Source organism: Bemisia tabaci, chromosome 5, assembly GCF_918797505.1.
Source record: "Bemisia tabaci chromosome 5, PGI_BMITA_v3".
In the NCBI taxonomy this organism is placed as follows: Eukaryota; Metazoa; Arthropoda; class Insecta; order Hemiptera; family Aleyrodidae; genus Bemisia; species Bemisia tabaci.
Window position 1 is genome coordinate 20,205,897 of NC_092797.1, and position 20,406 is coordinate 20,226,302.

At 39.8% G+C, this 20,406-nt stretch overlaps 1 protein-coding gene across 1 annotated transcript in view; it reads left to right on the forward strand.

The window, feature by feature from the left end:
• dsx-c73A (doublesex cognate 73A) overlaps window positions 1–20,406 on the forward strand; it is a 121,150-nt gene that overhangs the window by 95,666 nt on the left and 5,078 nt on the right. Inside the window, exons 3-6 of the mRNA XM_072300398.1 lie at window positions 9,541–9,648; window positions 16,510–16,650; window positions 18,391–18,541; window positions 19,895–20,062. Of these exons, the coding sequence (XP_072156499.1) occupies window positions 9,541–9,648; window positions 16,510–16,650; window positions 18,391–18,541; window positions 19,895–20,062 (568 nt within the window). The remainder of the gene's footprint in view (window positions 1–9,540; window positions 9,649–16,509; window positions 16,651–18,390; window positions 18,542–19,894; window positions 20,063–20,406) is intronic.

Consider the following 20,406-nt stretch of genomic DNA (forward strand, 5'->3'; position numbering starts at 1 on the left):
AACGGAACTATGTGCATTATGACGTGAGCCCTCTTAAGCATGTATTCTTATGGGTCTCAGGGCTCATGTCCTCATGCGCATAGTTCCGTTTGGCAGAAGTACGTGTAACAGTGATGCGTGTAAGATGCTGTGCGACTGGAGGGGGCGGAGGGCAGGGGGGGGGGGGGCTGGGGGACCGGACAATGAGGATTATCCGTGCCCTTAAGTTGTATAATACTAATGGGTTGTTACCGTGAAATTAAGCAACTGTCACGGTCTGTTAAAATTTCAACTTCAGCCGTGGACTTGATGAGCGAGACGTTGAATCATAGATTACATACACCAAAAATAAAAGTCTGATGAAAGTTGGATGAAGAATCCATACTCTATAAAAAATTTGACAAGAAAATATACTCTTGATTCAACTGGATTTTTGCTTGAATCAAAAGGAAACCCGCTTGAATTGAGAGGCTTGGCTCTCGATTCAAGCAAAAATCCGAATGAATCTGAGTAATTTTCCTTGTCAAATTTTTTAAGCGTCTGCACCCTGTATCCAAGAGACATGTTTTCCCCCTGTACATCATACAGGACGACAATAATGGTTTGCAAATCAGTAAGGAATAGATTCTGAGTAGATTTTTAGCCCTCATCCCAAAAATCATAAGAGTAAAGCTTTACACATAATGATTGAGGCACGAAGCGCGGGGCTGGACCACGAGGTGGTCAGGGGGCGCACCCCTGAGTCACAAACAGAGTCACATGGTTTCGTACTGTGGACATGAATATCGATTGTCTAAGGTTTGAGACCTGCTTCCTTCGTTTACGAGGCTGCAGACTTTCATTTCAAGAGGACGATGAAGGAGGGTAAGGAGACGGAGAAGAGGAGAAAGAAGAAAAAGGAGGAGAGGAAAAATAGTAAGATGAAGAGAAATGGGAAGAAGAAAGAAAATAACGTGACAAGACGTAAAAGATGCTCGTTGGCACCAGAAAACCCGTTAAAGTAGTTATGTTATTTTTGGTTTTTTCCCCAAAACCCAAGATACTTATGCCTACTTTACTTATGCCTGATTTAAATCAGGCATAATCTGTACGATACAAATAAAAATGAATTTAAAAAGAAAAGCATTACAATTTACTCATGCAGCAAGACTGAATACGGTCTCGAACCATCCTTGTAACGAGGACTATTTCTTTGAGAAATCGGAGGTCGTAAAAAAAAGAGCAAAAAAAATCCAAGTGTTTGAAATGAATCCAATTTTACATTACAATAACTACAAAATAGTCACCGCGCTTAATACTCGTACCTCCAGAGGATAATTTCTGTTCCTCGCAGTTTATTGAGTCGGTTTGAAGGTCCGAGCCCATGCGTGCAAGCGAGGTGAATGGGTATATAAAATTAATTATGCAGATAAGGAGGATGGCTTTTTTGCCGTATGATATGCATATCAATGACTCATGACTCATCTTTGTTACCGCGGAGAACTTGCATTTTTGGTCCGAACGAGAGGGAAAGATAAAAGAGGAGGGATAGAACCCACGAAGCATCTCACCAACGAGAGGGTTCTCTTTCATTACTCTTAGCAGCTTTCTATAATCGTCTTCAATTATGCAAATAAATAAATTAATAGCCAAGAACACTGGGGCCTTCGTGCCTTTTAAAGAGAGAGTGCACTCAGTCATTTTTATGAACTTTTAATTGAATTTAGCGCCGTGGCGCTGCGCTGCACCGCTCCGCCTCCCGGCTGCGGTTTCGGGTACCGCACGCAATCTCTCGCGATAGCGACTCAATTTTCTTCGTGACCCCCGACCCCTGACAGCCGGGTGAACATACTTTACTCTCCTCCCTCGATTTCTTTTCCTTTCTTTCACGCACATCAACTACATTGTTTTCTCTCTTGATGCATCGTGATTTTTTCCCGTGCATATCTGAAAGGTCTGGTCTCTGGCCCAAGCTAGAGAACTTGTATAGGGACCGTGTGGACCTGTCGGTAATAAGTTAGGTCATGGAGTTCGTAGGACCCAAGAATAGCCGCAGCCAACCTATGGGCTCAAATTATACAGAAGGAGTAATAATTATAATTGTTACGGCCTCTCGTTCGTAAAGCACGTATTTCCCTTAATTTTCGCATTGGAGAATTTGCACGAAAAAAAGTTAACTACTCTATTTGGGACTGCTTAGTAAGTTGCGTGCGTAGTATTTCTCATAATTTTTTTCTGAATTGGAAAATTATAGAAAAATATATTGAAAAGTGAGAAAATCTAGCGCCTTGTGCAGGCATCATCAGGCGGCATTTCCCATTTAAACACACCTCACACGGAGAGAAAAATTCGCTAAAAATTGGTGGAAAAACTGTTAGCAGTTTTCTCCTAGAAGACATGACGTGAGCGGAGATTTGAAACGACGCAGTCTTCAGGATATGCATTTTTTTACTTAGCATTTTTTTTTCCTTTGCAGGATAAAGACAATTCAGGACAAACACTAAAAAACTTCGGACATTCTCCTTTGATAAAATAATATTTGATTACAAATCGGCGAGTTCACAAATCGGGATACGTTTTTTGTCTCTTTTACCATCGATACAGACCTATTGAATTCCGGATTAAAATAACCACTGAACCACATGAAACGTTTGAAATTGGGATCTCCACATTTTACGCTGTATCTATATTTTAGTAGTGTTCTAAAAGCGGTGAGGTCGAAGTTTCGTGGATTACACGGATGAGTTAAGTTGAGGCAACTTTCCTGAGAGTTAGTCTTGGTCGCTCAAGTCGCCAAGATAATGAACGAGGTGGTGACTGGTGAGGTCTGTTCCCATGCAACCGCGCAGTCGCTCATACTTTAACGATACTTGGACGCATCACGCTATTCAGCCGTAAAAGACTCGTCTCGCAGCCCTCACCTCGAGCAACTCCACGCCTGTCAGTCGAGAAAGGTCTCACTTTCTTGAGGCATTTTCAGAAAATGGAAAACTAACAAAAAATGTAATAACTCGACCGAGAGGAGAGGCTGCTATCAGGAGTTTAAGTTGCATATCGATCGCCAAAGTGCAAAACCACGTATCTTCATTGCGGTGTTTCAAACTTCGCTCCTATTTTATTTTTTCGAACAAAAACGAGCGAACTTATAACTTGGGATTTATACTAAATATTCTGCTGACAGAGAAGGAATATCAAGGAAGTTTCTAAAAATTACGTTGACCGCGGTTTTCTGAAGAAACAATTAAGTATGAAAAAAAGTCTGCAACCTCGTAAATGGAGATAATTGGTCTCGGACTTTGGCCATCGATATTGATGTCCACAGTACGAAACCACGTATATCTTCGTCCGTTACTCGGGGGTGCGCCCCCTGACCGCCTCGCGGTCCAACCCCCGCGCTTCGCGCCTCAAGAATTTTATGCGTTACGCGTTACTTTTTAACTGTTTCCCTTCATCGGCGTTACCCAGACGATAAGACCTCCAAAGCTCCAACTCCAAAAAGCTCCAAGCTCCAACTCTATCAAAAAATCAATGAACTTTTTAGTGGCAAACCGTTGTTTACCGGACGAAGGAACGTAACTTCATTCCAAGGTTGCAAAATCGACGCGGAAAATTCAGTTTTTTTTACAAGAATGCACTCGTGCTATTTTGATTTAAAATTTTGCTGATTTTAGCATGAGATCAGAAGAAAAATCAGTGAAATTTCCAGTCAGAAAAGCACAAGATTCGCCTGGTAAAAATACAGTTTGTGATAGGGGAAATTGGCGACATCGAAATTTAGTTGTGTTCTTTCATGAGTGGAACGATGAAATGTCAAACAATCGCCTTGTAAAAATACGATCAGCGAATGGTAATGTTGATGAAGTTTTAAAATCAGTTACGTTCTTTCGACAAGAAAGCAACGATATATTGAGAGTTAAACGATCTGGGTTCGTCAGACCAATAGCGTTAACGAACGTACATTCGCTTCTCGATCATCTGCCAGCCTTTGCGCTGCTGTCCAACGGAAGAACGACGTATCTCCATTTCAGATTCGGCACATTTTTCTCGGACAAAATACTCCACAGCGAGAAAGGCTGCAAACATCCATCCTTCGCCCTCTCGAGATGACTTTGTTATACCATTGGGAACACTGGAAAAAAACACATTGGATCTAAAGTCCAGACTCTTAAAAACATCGACAAGTAAAAATACTCTTGATTCAATCGGATTTTTGCTTAAATCAGAACGAAGCCTCTTAATTTGAGCGGATTTCCTTTTGATTTCAGCTGAAATCTGATTGAATCAAGAGTATTTTTTCTTGTCAATGTTTTCAAGAGACTGGACTCTAGATCCAATGTTTTTTTTTTGTTTTTTTTTTTTTTTTTTTGTTTTTTTTTGTTTTTACGAAAATTGAAAAAGGCAACCTATTTAAGTTCAACCTTTTTTCGTGCGTATTTTCTCTGACTTTACTGGAAAAAAAAACACATTGGATCTAGAGTCTAGACTCTTAAAAACACCGACAAGAAAAAATACTCTTGATTCAATCGGATTTTTGCTTGAATCAGAACCAAGCCTCTTAATTTGAGCGGATTTCCTTTTGATTTAAGCAAAAATCTGATTGAATCAAGAGTATTCTTTCTTGTCAATGTTTTCAAGAGTCTGGACTCTAGATCCAATGTGTGTTTTTTTTCCCCCCTTCCAGCGAAGTTGAAATGAAAATACGGATCATGGGGGTGGGCAGGTTTTTTTTGTAACGAAGCATTTGTCTGAAAAAGGATTTTAAAATCTGGAATGGATTTACGGCGTTTTTGCGTCGGACGGCAGTGTAAAACGGAGGATATCAGTGGCGTGGCGTGCTTTGCGATATATCGATTTATCGGCCATTTAAACCTATGGAAAAGGATCGATAAACAGGGTGTTCGTAGCGAACACCTTAATAATCGATTTTTTACCATGGATTTAAATGGCATAACAATCGATGTATGAAATGTATCAATTATATAATAGAACTTGCTAAATAAAAAAAAAAAAAAATAAATAACAATCGATGTATCGCAATTCACGCCACGCCACTGGAGGATATGTGGTGAAAACACCGCAGGAGTCCCGGCTCCCGGCTACCGGCTGGATTTCGAGTGGGCGGTTGGTCGGCGGCGGAGTGGCCGAGTCGGTCGTTAGAGCGTGGCGCGTGGCGAGTGAAGTGAAGCAGTCGGCTGATTAATGAGCGAGCCGTTTCAAATGAAGAGGTAATAATAAAATCGGACACGAGCAGTTTATTCCTATTTACAAACTGTTGTCAGCCTTCGGTGCGCCGCTTGAAATATGCTCTCCCGCGTCCACCGCACCGCGCCCGTGCGCTACCGTCACCGCTCCGACCGCCTAATTTCAAGTTGATGAGAGACCTGGAACCATCCAGCATTCTCAGCAGCAAGTCATCGATTTCATTCCGAGTGGAAGCGAAGTATTTTGAAATGGACTTCAATTTGCAATTAGGAACTAGGTACTCTGGCTCATCGATAAAAACACTCATCGATGGTGAAACTGCAGAAATGCGTACCTCGGCTTTCGGCGTCGCTGACTTCTTGTCATACATTATTTCCTATGTGAAAAACTGCCAAACTTCATTTCTTAAAAACCTCGGTGATTTTTATTACCTGTGTGATGAATGTACAAGAGAATTTCAGGCCATAATGTTCGTTGGGCCTCCTTTTGAAAAATAAAGTTTAAGCGGACATTTTGGAACACTTCAACCGAGATACGCATTTTTTCAGTCTCACCGTCAGTCGGTATGTGGAGTTGAGAACAAATGGTACATACGTTGTTTCTAAACCGAGCCAGAGATTGTATTGGTTCCCAATAGCAAAATAAAGTCCAAATTGTGTGCCTGCTGCACGGAGAAAAAAACTTCGTGCATGGGACCCGAAGTTGAGGTCATATGGATCTCTGAAGTTTTCTGATCACGCATCCGAAAACTTGAGGTCGAGCTGCGGAAGTTCGGGTCACACATCGAGGCACTTCGGTATGTGCCGGAGTGCTTCAGATAATATGTGACCCGAACCCTTTAGACTGTATCGAAGCACTTCAGATGTCTGACCCAAACGTCGGCAGCTCGACCTCAAGTTTTTAGATACGCGATCCGAAAACTCCAGAGATCCATATGACCTCAACTTCGGGTCCCACGCACGAAGTTTTTTTCTCCGTGTAAAAGCACGTATGTGCATACGAGAACAAATGATATGGACATGTTTTTACACCGAGCCACAGATTGTAGTTCTGAATGGGTCAGTTGCGCTGTCAGAATCATGTTTTGATGCTTGATCCCTGTAGACTAGCTAAAAATAATAAGATCTGTACAAACAGCAACGTTCTACGTTCAGTATTAATCGAGCTATTGCCCTTTGAAAAGCCGGGTTTTCGACGTCATCCATGACCGCGGCAGTGATAGCCTTGGTTTCTTCCACCTTGCTTTCATCCGAGTTTTACGCTGAGTGATCAATGCAAATGACCAAACCATCGCAAGCAACTATTACCGCTCCTAAGCCACTCATATTGCCGGGTCATGATATTGAAGGCGACTTCGCCCGTACCGCACTATAGATGAAGGAGGAGTCTACTGGTGTTATAGTTAATTCAAATGAACATGGCCGCATTGCTGCAAGCAATTATTACTGCTCCTGAGATGATCAGATTGCCTACTTAGGTAATTGAAGGCAAACTGGTCTTGAAAATATACAGAGTAATGTCAGTCCGCTGATGCCATACTTTAAACGAGTGTGAATAATGTAACTGCTGGGACTCACTTTCACCTCTCTGGAATAGCTTGCACCGCCGCAGAATTACTTCGATCTTTTCGTAAGAATCGGTCGGCATAAAAAAGGAGCCTTCTAGACATTTAAATTTGTTTTGGCCTATAGATCTCTTCTAATCATTTATGCTCCTTTGCTGAACAACAAAGGAAAGAGATAAAGTCTCAGATTTAACCACGATACTACACGATTTTGCCATCGATCTAAAACTCTGGTCGAATAGATTACATTTTTTGTAAAGCTTAAATCAACAATACAGATCTGTCATATTAAAAAATTAGAAAACTTTAAAAACTATCAGTATTCTGTTCTTGAATTAAAGATAAGATAAGTCAAATGGGACACCGACTCAGAAGCGATCAGAAGGCATAGGGAGTATGAAGCCATCCTATTGGTTGAAATGGGTGGTTCTTATAGACTAAGGGAGAAACTGATTGACTAACTATCGCGTCCCTCGTGAGTTGCCGTTACTAGTCTATTACCTACTCTTCTTGTCCATTTTAACCACCCGCTTCCACCATTAGGATCTCTCCATATACCTTTTGTCTGCTTTGCCTATGGCTTTGTCCATCAATTTCAATAATCTGCCCGCAGTGGCTCGATTGTTGAATCGATATCGAATGACCTTGATCGATAAAAAGCATTGCTAGTATAGGGATGTATCAATCAGGATCATTCGACAACGATTCAACAATCGACCCGCTGGCTCCATATGTCTTCTCTGTCTATCGCTTTGTCTATCAAAGTCAACAATCAGCCCGCTGTCAGATCACAGGTGCCGAGCAAGAGGCGACCCTAAACATCGGAACAGCCCGGCAACATGGCACTTAGGACGCATCGGCTTCGGCAGCGGTCGACAATAAGTATGTCGGCATCCATTTCTCATGCTTGTCCGCAATGAGCAAATTCGAATACATCTCCATCTCCAATCGTGCTATCCATTTCCACTTTTCCGGTCTCCGTGATGCTCCTCCAATCAAGCCCTGCACGGCCCGGCCCGGCCCGCTAGGATCCATCCTCCTGCCCCCAAAACTCATTAAAGCTCCCACCCGAAGTGGGAGATTATCTCCTCCGGCCGCGGGCCTTTCACAGTTACGACTTCCGGAAAAGAGGGGTGCCGTTAACACCCGAAATAGGTTTCATTCTCGATGACTTCAGCATTTTTACACGGCAGAGACTCGGTGGGCCGATTGTTGTAGAGTACCTGTGTATATGGGAGATTGTTGCCATCTCTGTGCCGCTCTCTGATTGGTTCATCAGTTTTAGGCTATCGTAAAGCTCCGAAGTTGATCCAATGTAAACAAACCCGAACCAGAGGAACACGTATTATCGGCTGAGAAATGAAGGATAATCACACTCAAAGCTTGATTTTCTGCAAAAATATTCGTCAAAGCTCGATCTGAACTCAATTCAGAGGGGGACATAAAAAAAATGTCTATCACACCAAAAATCTCGTCCAGAACTTTGTAGAACTTTTATGTCATCTTGTTTGTTTACATTGGGTCAAACTAGAAATGGAGGGGCTGGGGTTTGTCTACATTGGGCCATCTTCGGGGCTCCATGATAGCCGACCAATCAGAGAGCGGCACACTTTTTCTTTAGTAAAAGGATTGAGATGGCAATACTCTCCTGTATACAGGTACTCCTGATACTCTCGATTGTTGCAATTGATAGACAAAGCGATAAACAAAAAAAGCATAGGGAGTAGGGAGCGATCCCTTTACTTGAGGTGGGTGGTTCCTATAGATCGAGGGAGAAAATGAGGGCCTGACTATAGAGTCTCTCCTGGGTTGCCGTTAGTCAGTCTATTATCTATCCCCTTTGTCCATCGCAACCACCCGCTTCCATCAATAGGATCCCTCCAAATCCTCTTTGTCTTCTTCATCTATGGCTTTGTCTATAAATTTCAATAATCAGGCCGCTGTGTCAAAATGGAGGTGGAATCAGGGCTGGATTTAGGGGGTGGCCACATGGGCCGCGGCCCATGCGGGCAAATTTAGGGGGTGGCAAATTTTTTAATTTTTTCAAATGTTGTTACAAAAAAAAAATTACGAACTAGAGAAAGCAACAAAATCTTTCATTTCCTGAGAGTATAGTAATTCTAATTTTGTCGTTTTGCGGTGATACAAGAGACAGTACCATTAGTTAGTCGAGTTATGAGAGAGACTAAACACGCAATTTGGCCTGGAGCGGCGCGGAGCAAAGAGCAATAATGGCGAGGACTTGAGATGAAAAGGAGAAGCCCTAGGCGCGGTGGTCGGCATGTAACACATATTAGCGCCTACAAGAATGCATGAATACTTCACGCATTGCGTCAAACACAGCGCGTTCAGCAGCGGTCGGCGAGAAACGCATAGCGCCTACCAGACTATAAGAATACTTTACGCATTGCGCTAGACACAGTGCGATCAGCGCGGCGCGACGGTGGAAGTTAAAATGATTAAATCACATTTATGTTTGTTCTTTTATAGTTGTTTCGTTCATTTCTTCTAAATGGATGGCCTTGTCTACGCAGATATAGGTTTACGGAGCTTTCACGCAAAGTTCCGTGAACTTTTGCTAGTAGTGTTGACAGGGCTTTCTCAGAATCACAGAAAACAACCTTGAATTCTCAATGCATTTTTAATCTATTTCTAGTGTATTTATAGTTCTTGTGATACATTTTATAATTCGGAACTAATCCTCATTAATTTTAGTGATTTTATTTTATCATTGTTCGTTTTCATCTCCTCCAATTGGTTTATCTAATAATGTCCTTCAACTCAGAATAATTGAAACCATTTGCTTTCTGTTTCAGGAGGCGTCGTTAAAAGGGCCTGAAGCCTCTCCAGGCAAACCAACAAAATATCATTACTATCCTCATAATCAACATATATATCTCTTACCAGAATGCGCTGTGCAACAGGTATGGATTTCTCCTCTTTAAATTGCATTCAGTTACAAATGCATATGCATAGTGTCATTATTGCCTCTTTAGAGAGTATGAGAACCTCGAAGATATGTGTCAGAAAATATTCGCAGCTATAGCGATTTTGTTCTAAATCCTATAAAGGAGGGTGATTAACTCAACAAAACGATTCTGTGTACCGAGGAAAACTTTCGAAGTTCCTGGGACTATTTATGGACTTTAACATTTTCGGAACAGAGTGCCGCGTGGTTCGGATCATAAACACAAGTTCTGTACGTAAGAACACTTTGCATGTGATTTTTTGGTGCAATTTTTCTCTGAAGACTTAAAATATTATTTTTTTGGTTGATTTTATGATCGGACGTGTCGTTCAGCAGGACCACTCCCCCACATTATCGAGTTGGTTGGGTGAAACTAATCGTGTGCCGCGAGCAGTTCACAGCGCCGCACAGTGGTTTGAGTCAATAGGAGAAGTCTGACAAAATTTGGAAACCTTAAACGCTTATAACTCCATTTATATAAAACTTTGAGGTTCTCAAAGTGAGTCCATTGGATTCTCGTAAAATTTTCTTCTAAAAGCACCCCTTGAACTTTAAAATGTGACGGAATAAATATCAAATTTCGCAGTTTTTTTTCAAACAGTTCATGTCCGACCTCTCTTATTGACTTGATTTACTGTGATACGATAAGTAGTATACCGCCGAAACGCGTCCAAAAATACAATCGGCGAGGAATAATTTACGGATTGTAACTAGTTTCGATAATTATCACAATCTAGTTATTCTATCAAATCCTCCTATTTAATATGTTATCATTTCCGTTTCAATCTTTTCTTATTTGGAGTGGTAGTTTTTTTTTTTTTTTTTTTTTTTTTTTTTTTTTTTTTTTTTAATGGTATTTCCACGTGCGGGAAATAGAAGTTTTTCAACCTAACTCCGTCGAAGGTTTGTTGCATCCGGCAAAATTGAAGGCTGATCTTCAAAGGACCATATTTACTAACTTGATAGGAAATACAGCGTTTCTACGTGAGACGCATCGGCCGGATACTTTGAAATCCATGGCTCATTTATCCATACCTGCCCATTAAATTACGGGCTCCATAACATACCCCAACATTTTTGCCACTGAAACGGCGGTTATCATCACAAAATGATATCAAAGTGTTGGAGCCCCCCTTCAATTCGAAATGCGACGTTGCAAATAACTCCGTGGCAATTTTAGTTAAATTTTCGGACCTTTCATCAGTCATAGGGTATAATGAGGAAGCGAAATTTTTTTCAGTTTATCATAATTTTTACAGCACAAATTAATCCGGTCTATTCATACCTTCACACTTTATTGTATGCAGAGCATGTATCTGTTCAACTTATCAATGACTCTTCATATTTTATGCTCCCCAATAGTCCACGGCCCATTACAAGCACACCTTCACAAAAGGAGAACTACTCGTCTTCAAGCGATTTTCACGTTTTTCTATTCGTACTTTTCTTTCCGGTGAAGCGTGTAAGCCTCGGGGCGACTGAAGATTATTTTTAGAAAGTTCTGCGGAGCCATAATGGTTTTAGAGGAAATTGCACCAATAGTTGAGCACTGACATTCAGCATCCATTCACAATGCGTGCCCAACTGCCGACACCTCCAACAGTTCGTGAGTAATTGACTCCGTGAATAGTCTGCCAGTAGATTAACCCAGTTCACATTTTTACCGCGTCGCCGTTGATTATTTACCTTCGTTTTTCTTCTCTCCTGACCTCATCTTTTTCTCTTTTTTTCTTGGAAACTTGTATTTTGCAATAATTATTGCTTTCTTCAAGGCGCACTCTCGAGAAAAATCCTTAGATTTGAATATTGCATGTGCATTGTCGTTAGTCTGTGCACTTCGGCGATGATTTCTTCGAATTTTGCTGTTTGCTGATCAAGAGCAAATCAGTGGAATGCAATTGACTTTTAGGGATCTCGGTGAAAATATAAGACGCCATTAGGATTTCAACACATCTTAAAAATATCATTAACACTTAATTATGAATAATAAGATTATGAGATAATCTTTGAAAGAACATTCTTGAGTGATAATGATCTTTATAGGATGTACTGAAATTGCCTAATGGTGTCTAATATTAACACTCCATAAAGTTCTTTCAAAGATAATTGGATAATCTTCTATGGTTGCTGATAATTTTTGGATTTAATGTCGTACAATCGGGGAAAATTAGGGGTCAAAAAGAGATTTGACCAAAGCGTCTAGAATTACAGATGGGGTCCTAGTTTGGGTCAAGGTTGCCTTCAAGGAGGGGAGGGTATCAAAAACGGAGGAAGATTGTTACGTGATGAAACAACATGTGCTACAAGCGTAAGAACATGAATAAGCTCTCTCATAAAATGATATAAACCTCAGCATATCCTTGAAGGTCCTGAAAATTCGCCAAATTTTAAAAAAAATTGAACAAAGAATGCATCAAAGCACGCAGTGTGCTTTTTAATCAAAATTTCACGATTGAAACGAATCATAGAACGGAGAGCCTTGGTATCAACTCCTAAACAAGGCATAAATCTTTAAAATTGACACCGGATAAATTGCCAAAATACAAATGATGTCATTTTGTGTAATCTAACTCCTATTTGATCCGTGTTGAAAATACTTTGCGCGTAATACTTCGCTCCAGATTTAGCTTCTGAACCTCCGTTGTGCAAGTTGTTGTCTCCGCATTTTGAATAGAGGACATGTGGAATGTTTTACAGTTAGGACCTTGTCTAGTTGCCCATATTGTTTGCTAGAAAATAATGATGAACATGTATATTTGGTTTGGTACTACGCCTACGTTTCGAGAGAGACCAAGCATCGATGTCATCCCTTTTACAGAGGGTGCAAAATCCCCCCCCCCCCAACCATTTGTGCAAAATCTGCTCTCCAGTCTTGAGTCTAAATGGATCGTATTCGATAGTGGTTCGATATACCGTTTGGTTCAAAACAATAGAACATAACCTCAAACCAAAATTTTAGGATGTTTGTCGAAAATGAGAAATTTTGTAGCAATTTCACCACTCTTGGTCAATTAGTACTCCTACGAATCAAAAATCTATCACAAAAAACCTATTCCGTCAGATTACTCAGTTGACTTTTGAGGCTATGTTTATGTTTTGAACCAATCGATATCGATACAATCTCACCCGTTTGGTGTATCGAATATTAGAGACCCTCCACTAGTATCTTGGCCGTTGTGGATGCTTTTACTTTCGGGACTTCAGCACTCTACTGTTGACTTACCTACATGGTTGATGTTCAACGTGTTGGCAGTTTCGTTTTGCAAACACGCCGAAAATGGCCGACGTTTGGGAAACTTGATTGGCTCATGACGTCATCCGAAGCTCATCATCGACCATGTAGGTGAGTCAACAGCCGAAATTAGGATGATGACTGTTGCTCCCTTATAATTGTCCATAAGGAATTGTTGAAACCCCCAAAGTAAAAGTTTCCACCTGTCGCTAGGAGGCCAGTGGAGGGTCTCTTGTCTCTGATCGAATATGATCTATAGGTTCCACTCATGTTCATTAAATTCTAATTTGTTATCCTGTCTATAGATGGCTGTAGGTTCATCTCTTGGAATATAAGCCAATAAACCATCAGAAGAAGAAGAAGAAGAAGATCTATAGGTTAGGATTGCCTTTCATTTTCCGCGGAAGAAGGAAAACTGGTGGGTGTGAAGAGGAAAGTGAAACTCGGAAAAGCGAAAGTGATGAGCCAGACGATACTGTTTAAAACATTTTCTCGTGTATGACGCGGGAATTTTCGTCGAAGACAATACGTACTTTGACAAATTTCCTTCTCCGAGTGCTCTCTCACGGCAATTATCAGTGTATCATCCTCCTCTGCACGGAATGATCGGAGTTATTGTGTAATTTTACGCTCGGTAAACCAGAACGATGATTTATCCGCTGTCAAACGGTCAGGAGGAGAGATGATGGCGGGCGAAATTTTCCATCCTCCGTTACGTGAAATCAGTCATCATTCATTTACTAATTTGTGTCATTGTCTCGCAAAATATGTAACGCGTCGAGCAAAACTATCTTAATAGTTTTCAAAATAAAAGGAGCTCGTACTTTGTTTACCCTAGAATTCTGCTGTTCAATTATTCTACTAAAATCGCCCACTTTCTATTTAAAATACAGGTAGATTATGTTTTAAACGACGTGAATACAAAATACATTTACAATATTCGGGTATAAGTCAACTTAAAAAAGGGAGCAATTAGAAACAAGGAGCCGTTCCCAAATTACGTAATGTGCTGGGGGGGGGGGTGTTGAGGAGCGGTAATCCAGGATTGCGCGAAACGTCTAAGAAAATATATGAGGATTGCGCACGCAGAAAAGGCATACGGATTGCACGAATAGAAATCTTAACATCTGCTACAGGAATGCGCGAATTTAAAATCACATCAATTTAAGGTAGAAGTTCGGCAAAACAGGAAACAGTTGGAAAATAACGCATTTTTATGTTACCGCTAGTTTAGGTTAGTTTGTTAACAAGTCATCGATGTCTTACCCTCTGATGATGAATGAAGTAAAAAGATTGAATAATGGTCGCGGGTATCAAGAACTTTCCTAACTTTTCTCGGAAAAAATATTTAAACGGAAGAAACGAGGCAGTTGTTAGAATGCTCATGCGATGTCGAAATACAACATGGGCTTTTTAAGTTCTATTGTTCGATGCCGCGAATTTTTGACGTGAGTTCAAATAATCGCGCCAAACACAGTGCGTGGCCGGCCGGTGTTGAACGTATTTAGCGCCTGCAAGACTTTAGGAATACTTCTCGCATTGCGCCAAACGTAGTCCAGTCGGTCAGTTGGCGTGAAACGCATATATTGGCGCCTTCGAGACTATAGGAATGCAGTAGGACTGCGTGTCCTCATTCTTGACTTTCTGCTCAAGTTTTTACAACAATTAAATGGACTACGTGTATCCTCATTGTAACGATTCAGAAACTCGGATAATATTTAATTGTTTTTTGGCTGTATTAGAAGAAAATAGAAGGAACGAAAACATCGCGTGGAAATTTTCGATACTTTAATTTGAGATCATATAGGTAAGTATTAGCGGAAGCTTTTCAGAAAGAACTGCGTGCAGCTTTTTAAAAATATTTATTGAAAATAAGACCTAAAATGTTGCATAACGTTGCAATCAGAGATAAATATTCCCTTTCTTTCTGGTGCACCCGCGTCGGGTTTTGAATCCATTCATCTCTTAAGATACTTGAATATGGTTGTTCTACGATTTTTTACGTGTAGTTTTTCTCAGTGGTTGGCGGGCGCTCAGCGCGGCCACAGGCCCCTAGTTCACTTTTTAAATCTCTATGAAAGCTCTCTTGCCCATTCGTGCTGCGAAGGCTATCCATCGAAGAGAGACATACCCGTAAGTGAGGAAGGAATGAACAGTTTTCCGCGATGTAGTTATCTACCACAAACTACCAAGGTTGCCGGATTAACGCTTTCCCGTTGAATATCAAATATTTGTGCAAGTATATAAGTTTTCAGTACCAAACAAGTTCGCGCAATCCTATATGCATCTCCAAAAAGGTAAAAAAGGGCATTCGCGCAATCCTATCGCAGCCTTGAGGAGAGCGTTAGGCCATTATGTTCTTACGTGTTAAAGGATAGGGACCTTTGTCACAAAAACGTTACAAGGGGGAAGGAGGGGGGTAAAAAATGCCAAAACTAGCATCATACGTAATTTGGGGACAGTCCCTAAGCAGAAGAAGAAAAAAGAGGTGAGGATTAAAAGGAAAACAGAGAAGTTTGAGAAAATAGACGAAAAGAGGTTGAATTTAAATAGTTGCCTTTTTCAATTTGCGTAACTATTTCGTTTTTTTTTTTCGTTTTTCGATTTTTTGGTAAAAACCGATGACATGAACTCGATTTCGGATTTTCATCAAAACCGGACATTTTTGAAATTCATTTAACATATAAGAGTATTTTCCACGAACGATTTTTGATTTTTCAGCTCAAAAAGCCGAGAAATTGCAATTCGTTTTGGAAATTTTCAAGCAATAGTTTTGATTGTTTTTTACTTGAACCAATGAAACGTGGCTGGAGATTGGTAACGCCGTAGGATGAGATACGTATTTAGACTTTTACAATGGAGATTTATATATAGCTTGCTGTCTCGAAAAAATGCTCGTATACTAAATTGGTTGAAATTTTCGGCTATATTCGTATATTAAGCCATTGCGCATAAGGGCTTGTATGTGTATGTGAGTTACAAACAAAACAAGCCCCAAAGAGAAAGAGGCGAGTCAAATCTTGTTCTTTATACGAGGAACAAAAACGCTCCTTCAATATCAACGGATACCATTTCCTATACTTCTACGCTGGATTCTATGATTGCAGGCATATCTAAGACATAACAGTGGCGCCGCGCCGTGTGTCATAGCGCACATGAGAAGCCTCACAGTCTATTGAACAAATTTTGGAAAATATGTGAATATCAGTGTAGTAAAATGAATGAATTTCATCCTTACTCTTTACTTTCACATTACTTACCATTAAAATAAGTTGATTTCTTGAATAAAAATTGTCCTAACATGATTGAATCTTGAAAATCAGCATCGCAAATGGAGCCTCTCACGGACGCTCCTTTGAAAAAATTTCAACTAGAATATCGTATTATTTAGGAGACTTTTACGGTTCATGTCGGGGTTTTCTATGTTTCCCTCGAATTATTTCGATTTTTAGAAAAAGTAAAGTTAGGGAATGAATCGAAAATTGTTTAAAGTCAATCGCTCGCTTAACATATATTTTCCCCGAATACTGTATTTTTTGGCCCAAACACGCCTAATAAGATGGAACTGCCCTTTTTTGTTCACAGGTTTGCAACGCAGTATATATTAGATTGAACTACACACAACCGTTGTGTGCGTGTCCATCTCGGTATAGAGAGCCATGTTCTGCGAGTCTCGACACGGACGATCTTCACACAACCGAGCTCTCGGTTGACCCTCGAGGAAAGGTGAGTAACCCTCGTATCGTATTCGATAGTGGTTCGATGCATCGTTTGCTTCAAAACAATAGATCATAACCTCAAACAAAAATTTTAAGATATAAGTCAGGAGAGCTGAAAATGAGAGAATTCCTAACAATTTCACTCTTCAATGCCATTTTGTACGCATAAGTATCAAAAATGTATCACAAAAACCCCGTTCCCTCAGATTTCTAAATTGACTTTTGAGGCTATATTTACATGTTGAACTGATCGATATCGATACACTCTCACCTGTTTGATGTATGAAGGACGATTCATTAAACCCACCAGAAACAGGGGCCTATCTGGAAAGGGTAAGGAGGGAATACCTCTAAAATTTTGAGAGTGCAGTCCTATTGCCTTGTTCAAATGCACCGAAAAAAAAAGTTCCGTCTTATGAACTGTAAGTGCGGTGTTCTTAATCGGCCGTAATGTTCCGCTCATGTCACCGAAGTCTCGGCTTATGTTACTGTAACTTTCGGTTCTGAGAATTGTATCCTCGATTCATGCAATCGAGCTTTCAACTCGAACCGAACTATGGAAAAAAGCCCGGTTGTATGAACCGAGGATACAATTCGTAGATCCGATTACGTATAACGAATAGAACGGCCAATATACAGCGCTAAGCTTGTAGTCTAAATGAGAAAATTGTTGTTCTCAGTGTATTGTTTCAATCCAAGGGACATTACATTAGAGGCACTCTTTGTTATGTCGTGGAATTTTTTTTGTTTTAATAGTTGAATATTTTTCATTGAACTCTTCGTTGAGAGAGATTTAAGGAAGTGCAAATTGTCAACTTGATCCCCGTGACGTGTTGATATTCCGAGAGCCAGATGATATTTAGGGACCAAGTCGTGACACAGTTTTGACCACATAAATCTGCACTGACACAGGAAACGGTCGTCTGCCACGTTGTGGTGTGTGCCACTACGTAGCAGACAACCATTTTCCGTGGCGGACAATACGGACAAGAACCTTGTTACAAAAAATATTGTATGTGTACGATGAATAATGTTTGTGGTGAATTTAGTTCTACGCTTTAAAAAAAGAAGCGTACAAAAACGCAAAGTATTCGTAGAAAACCCCACAGGTAATGAATAATTCGCGATTTTTGACCTGATGGATATCTTTTTCACTAGTGATAGGTAAAGAAAAGTTACTATATTAATTCAACTTTTACTATTAAGTTGTAAAAGAAATGTATGGATGATAATTATTTATTAATTTATTTATCAACTTGAACATCTAAATGATTTTTAATGTACGGAATTCGCATTTAATTTATGAAAAAGAGAAATGAACGAATGCCATTACAGATGAAATCGAAACAAACTGTACATTTTGTGTTGCATAATGTATGCCATGAATGAATAATACATTTGTGTGTAATATATCGATGGTCAACGTACGGAAGGACGTACCTCCGTTTGCAACGTTGCAGACTTTCTTTCATACTTCATTTTTTCTTAGAAAGACTAGTCAACATAATTCCTTGATTTTTCTGTTTTGTCAGCGAAATCCGCTGTATAAATTTGTTTGGAATTGGCTTGTCCTCCATCGAAAAATTAAAATAGGCGCGGAGATTTCGAAACACTGCAATGGAGATACGTTGGCCATCGATATATTAATCTTAATCCATTATTTGCGAATCATCGCAGTTTTTGGTTAAGAAAAAAAAAGAAAAAAACATTTTTGAATACGAATGTTTCATTAATTTTGATTTTTCAGGTTCTGACGTTGATTAAAACTTGCGAACCGGTTGCCGAGATGAGACCATGCAGGCCGCCAAGAGATTGGTCTCTCCTAGCGCTCCAAAATGTACGAACGGGCAAGTCTCATTACTTGGTCATATGTAGATGCTTATCTGCCAGCGTTTTAGGTGAGTCACCATGCAAGTTTCCCACATCAGCAATAAAAGACGATCTGAGGCCTCTCATAAAAATATTGACATTGTCTGTATTTCTTTGAGTTTTACTATGATCATTTGAAAAGAAAAATTAGGCTCATACATATAGAAGCAAAATCTCGTTTCGAACGTAAGTTCACACTTTTTCAGGTTGTCGTCAACGAGGTAAACACTAAATAGGAGCTAATGGAGCTCAGCTAGATGATCATTTGTATGACATGATATTCGCATAAGATATATAGGTAACATTGGACTCCTTGTTCAATGGTATTTGTAATTGTTGTAAATCATATGGAGTTAAATATGAAATTACGGCTAGCACCAAAATTATCAGAGTAAACATTTTTACTCATGTTACACGTTATGAGTGTTACATGTTTCACTGGAAGATAAAGTATCTAGACGATGTAAAACGCAAATTATTGAATAGATACTATTGTAGCACGGTGAGTACTGTCTTGCCTACCTTCTAGATTGAAGGCGAAATAATGATGTGCGCAAGGCCCACTCTCTTTCCGTGTTCATTTTGCACCCTTTAAACTTTTTATTAGTCAGAAATTTTGTTTGTGTTTTCAGCATGGATGCCGCTTTCATTTAGTTCTTTCTATTTTGACTGATCTTGTGAAAGATCAATGGAATTCTAACGCATACGACCACTCAACTAATGGATAATTTACAAGTGTCTGAAAATTTGTAAACTTCATGTTTAAAATGAAACCACTAAGAGAACTGACCACGAGGGTATCTTTGGTTTCTAAATTGAACAATTACTCGAGGAAATATGAAAAATAACCTAATGTGCTTAAATGCATGTGTTTAAATGGAAAATGCTACCAGATGACGTTACTATAGTCACTGTGTTTTCTCACCTTTAAATCTATTTTTCTGCAATTTCCCGTTTCAGAAAAAATATACTGTGAATTCAGGTCATTAAGGATTCTCAGATGAAGCAATACAATTTTTTCTTGCAAATTCTCCATTTACAAAATATAATGGTGTGACCTAATTGAATCGGTGAGAACGAAAACACACCAACTCGGTCACTTGAAAATGCCCACTTTCCATTAAAGACAATTAATATACATGAAGGTCATTAAAGTTAGCGCATTTGTTCCAACTTGAACTTTTAAAGTATCCATAAGTGCTTGTCTTTCGGCAGCAAAAATCTTTCTCTTGAACTAACTTTTCCACCTATTCTTCAGTATTGGGTGTATGTCTTGATTATTTTCATTTTTACGAGTTGGTGTGTTTTCGTTCTCACTGATTCAATTTTCAAGATTTTTATTGGGCGTTTTAGTATTATTTCTATTTCACTTTCATTTTCAGAGGGTCCGATGAGCCACGATCAACCAACCTATGCTAGTGTTCCTGGAATTAGAGTGTACGGTATGATGTGTGTGAGTAAGCAGGAAGGCGTCAAAAGTAGTTCGACGACACCGAGCTCCGCACGGAGAGCCCGACCGTTGAGATTTAGGAGATCCTCCTTTCTCTCGGGTAAGACCCCTTTCTCTCTTTACTTTCTAGCAGTTTATAAAATGATGAAGAATCTTAAGGAAAGTCCACGGTTCTAGAAACCTCGTGCTGATTTGACCCCGCCGATCAAAGCGAATTTTCGAACTTTCTGGTGTAAACACGCTGGGAAATAACAAGTCAAGCCGAAGTCATAATGATTAATGATTCGAAGTTTCGAGTCAAAAATGTACTTTTGCAATGTTACATCTCAACTATATTCAATGGGCTTGATACAACCAGATTAAAATACATTACATAGAAGAAGTCCTAAAGAAATTACGTTAACTAACAATACGTTTCTGAAGAAAAAAGAAAGTATGACACGA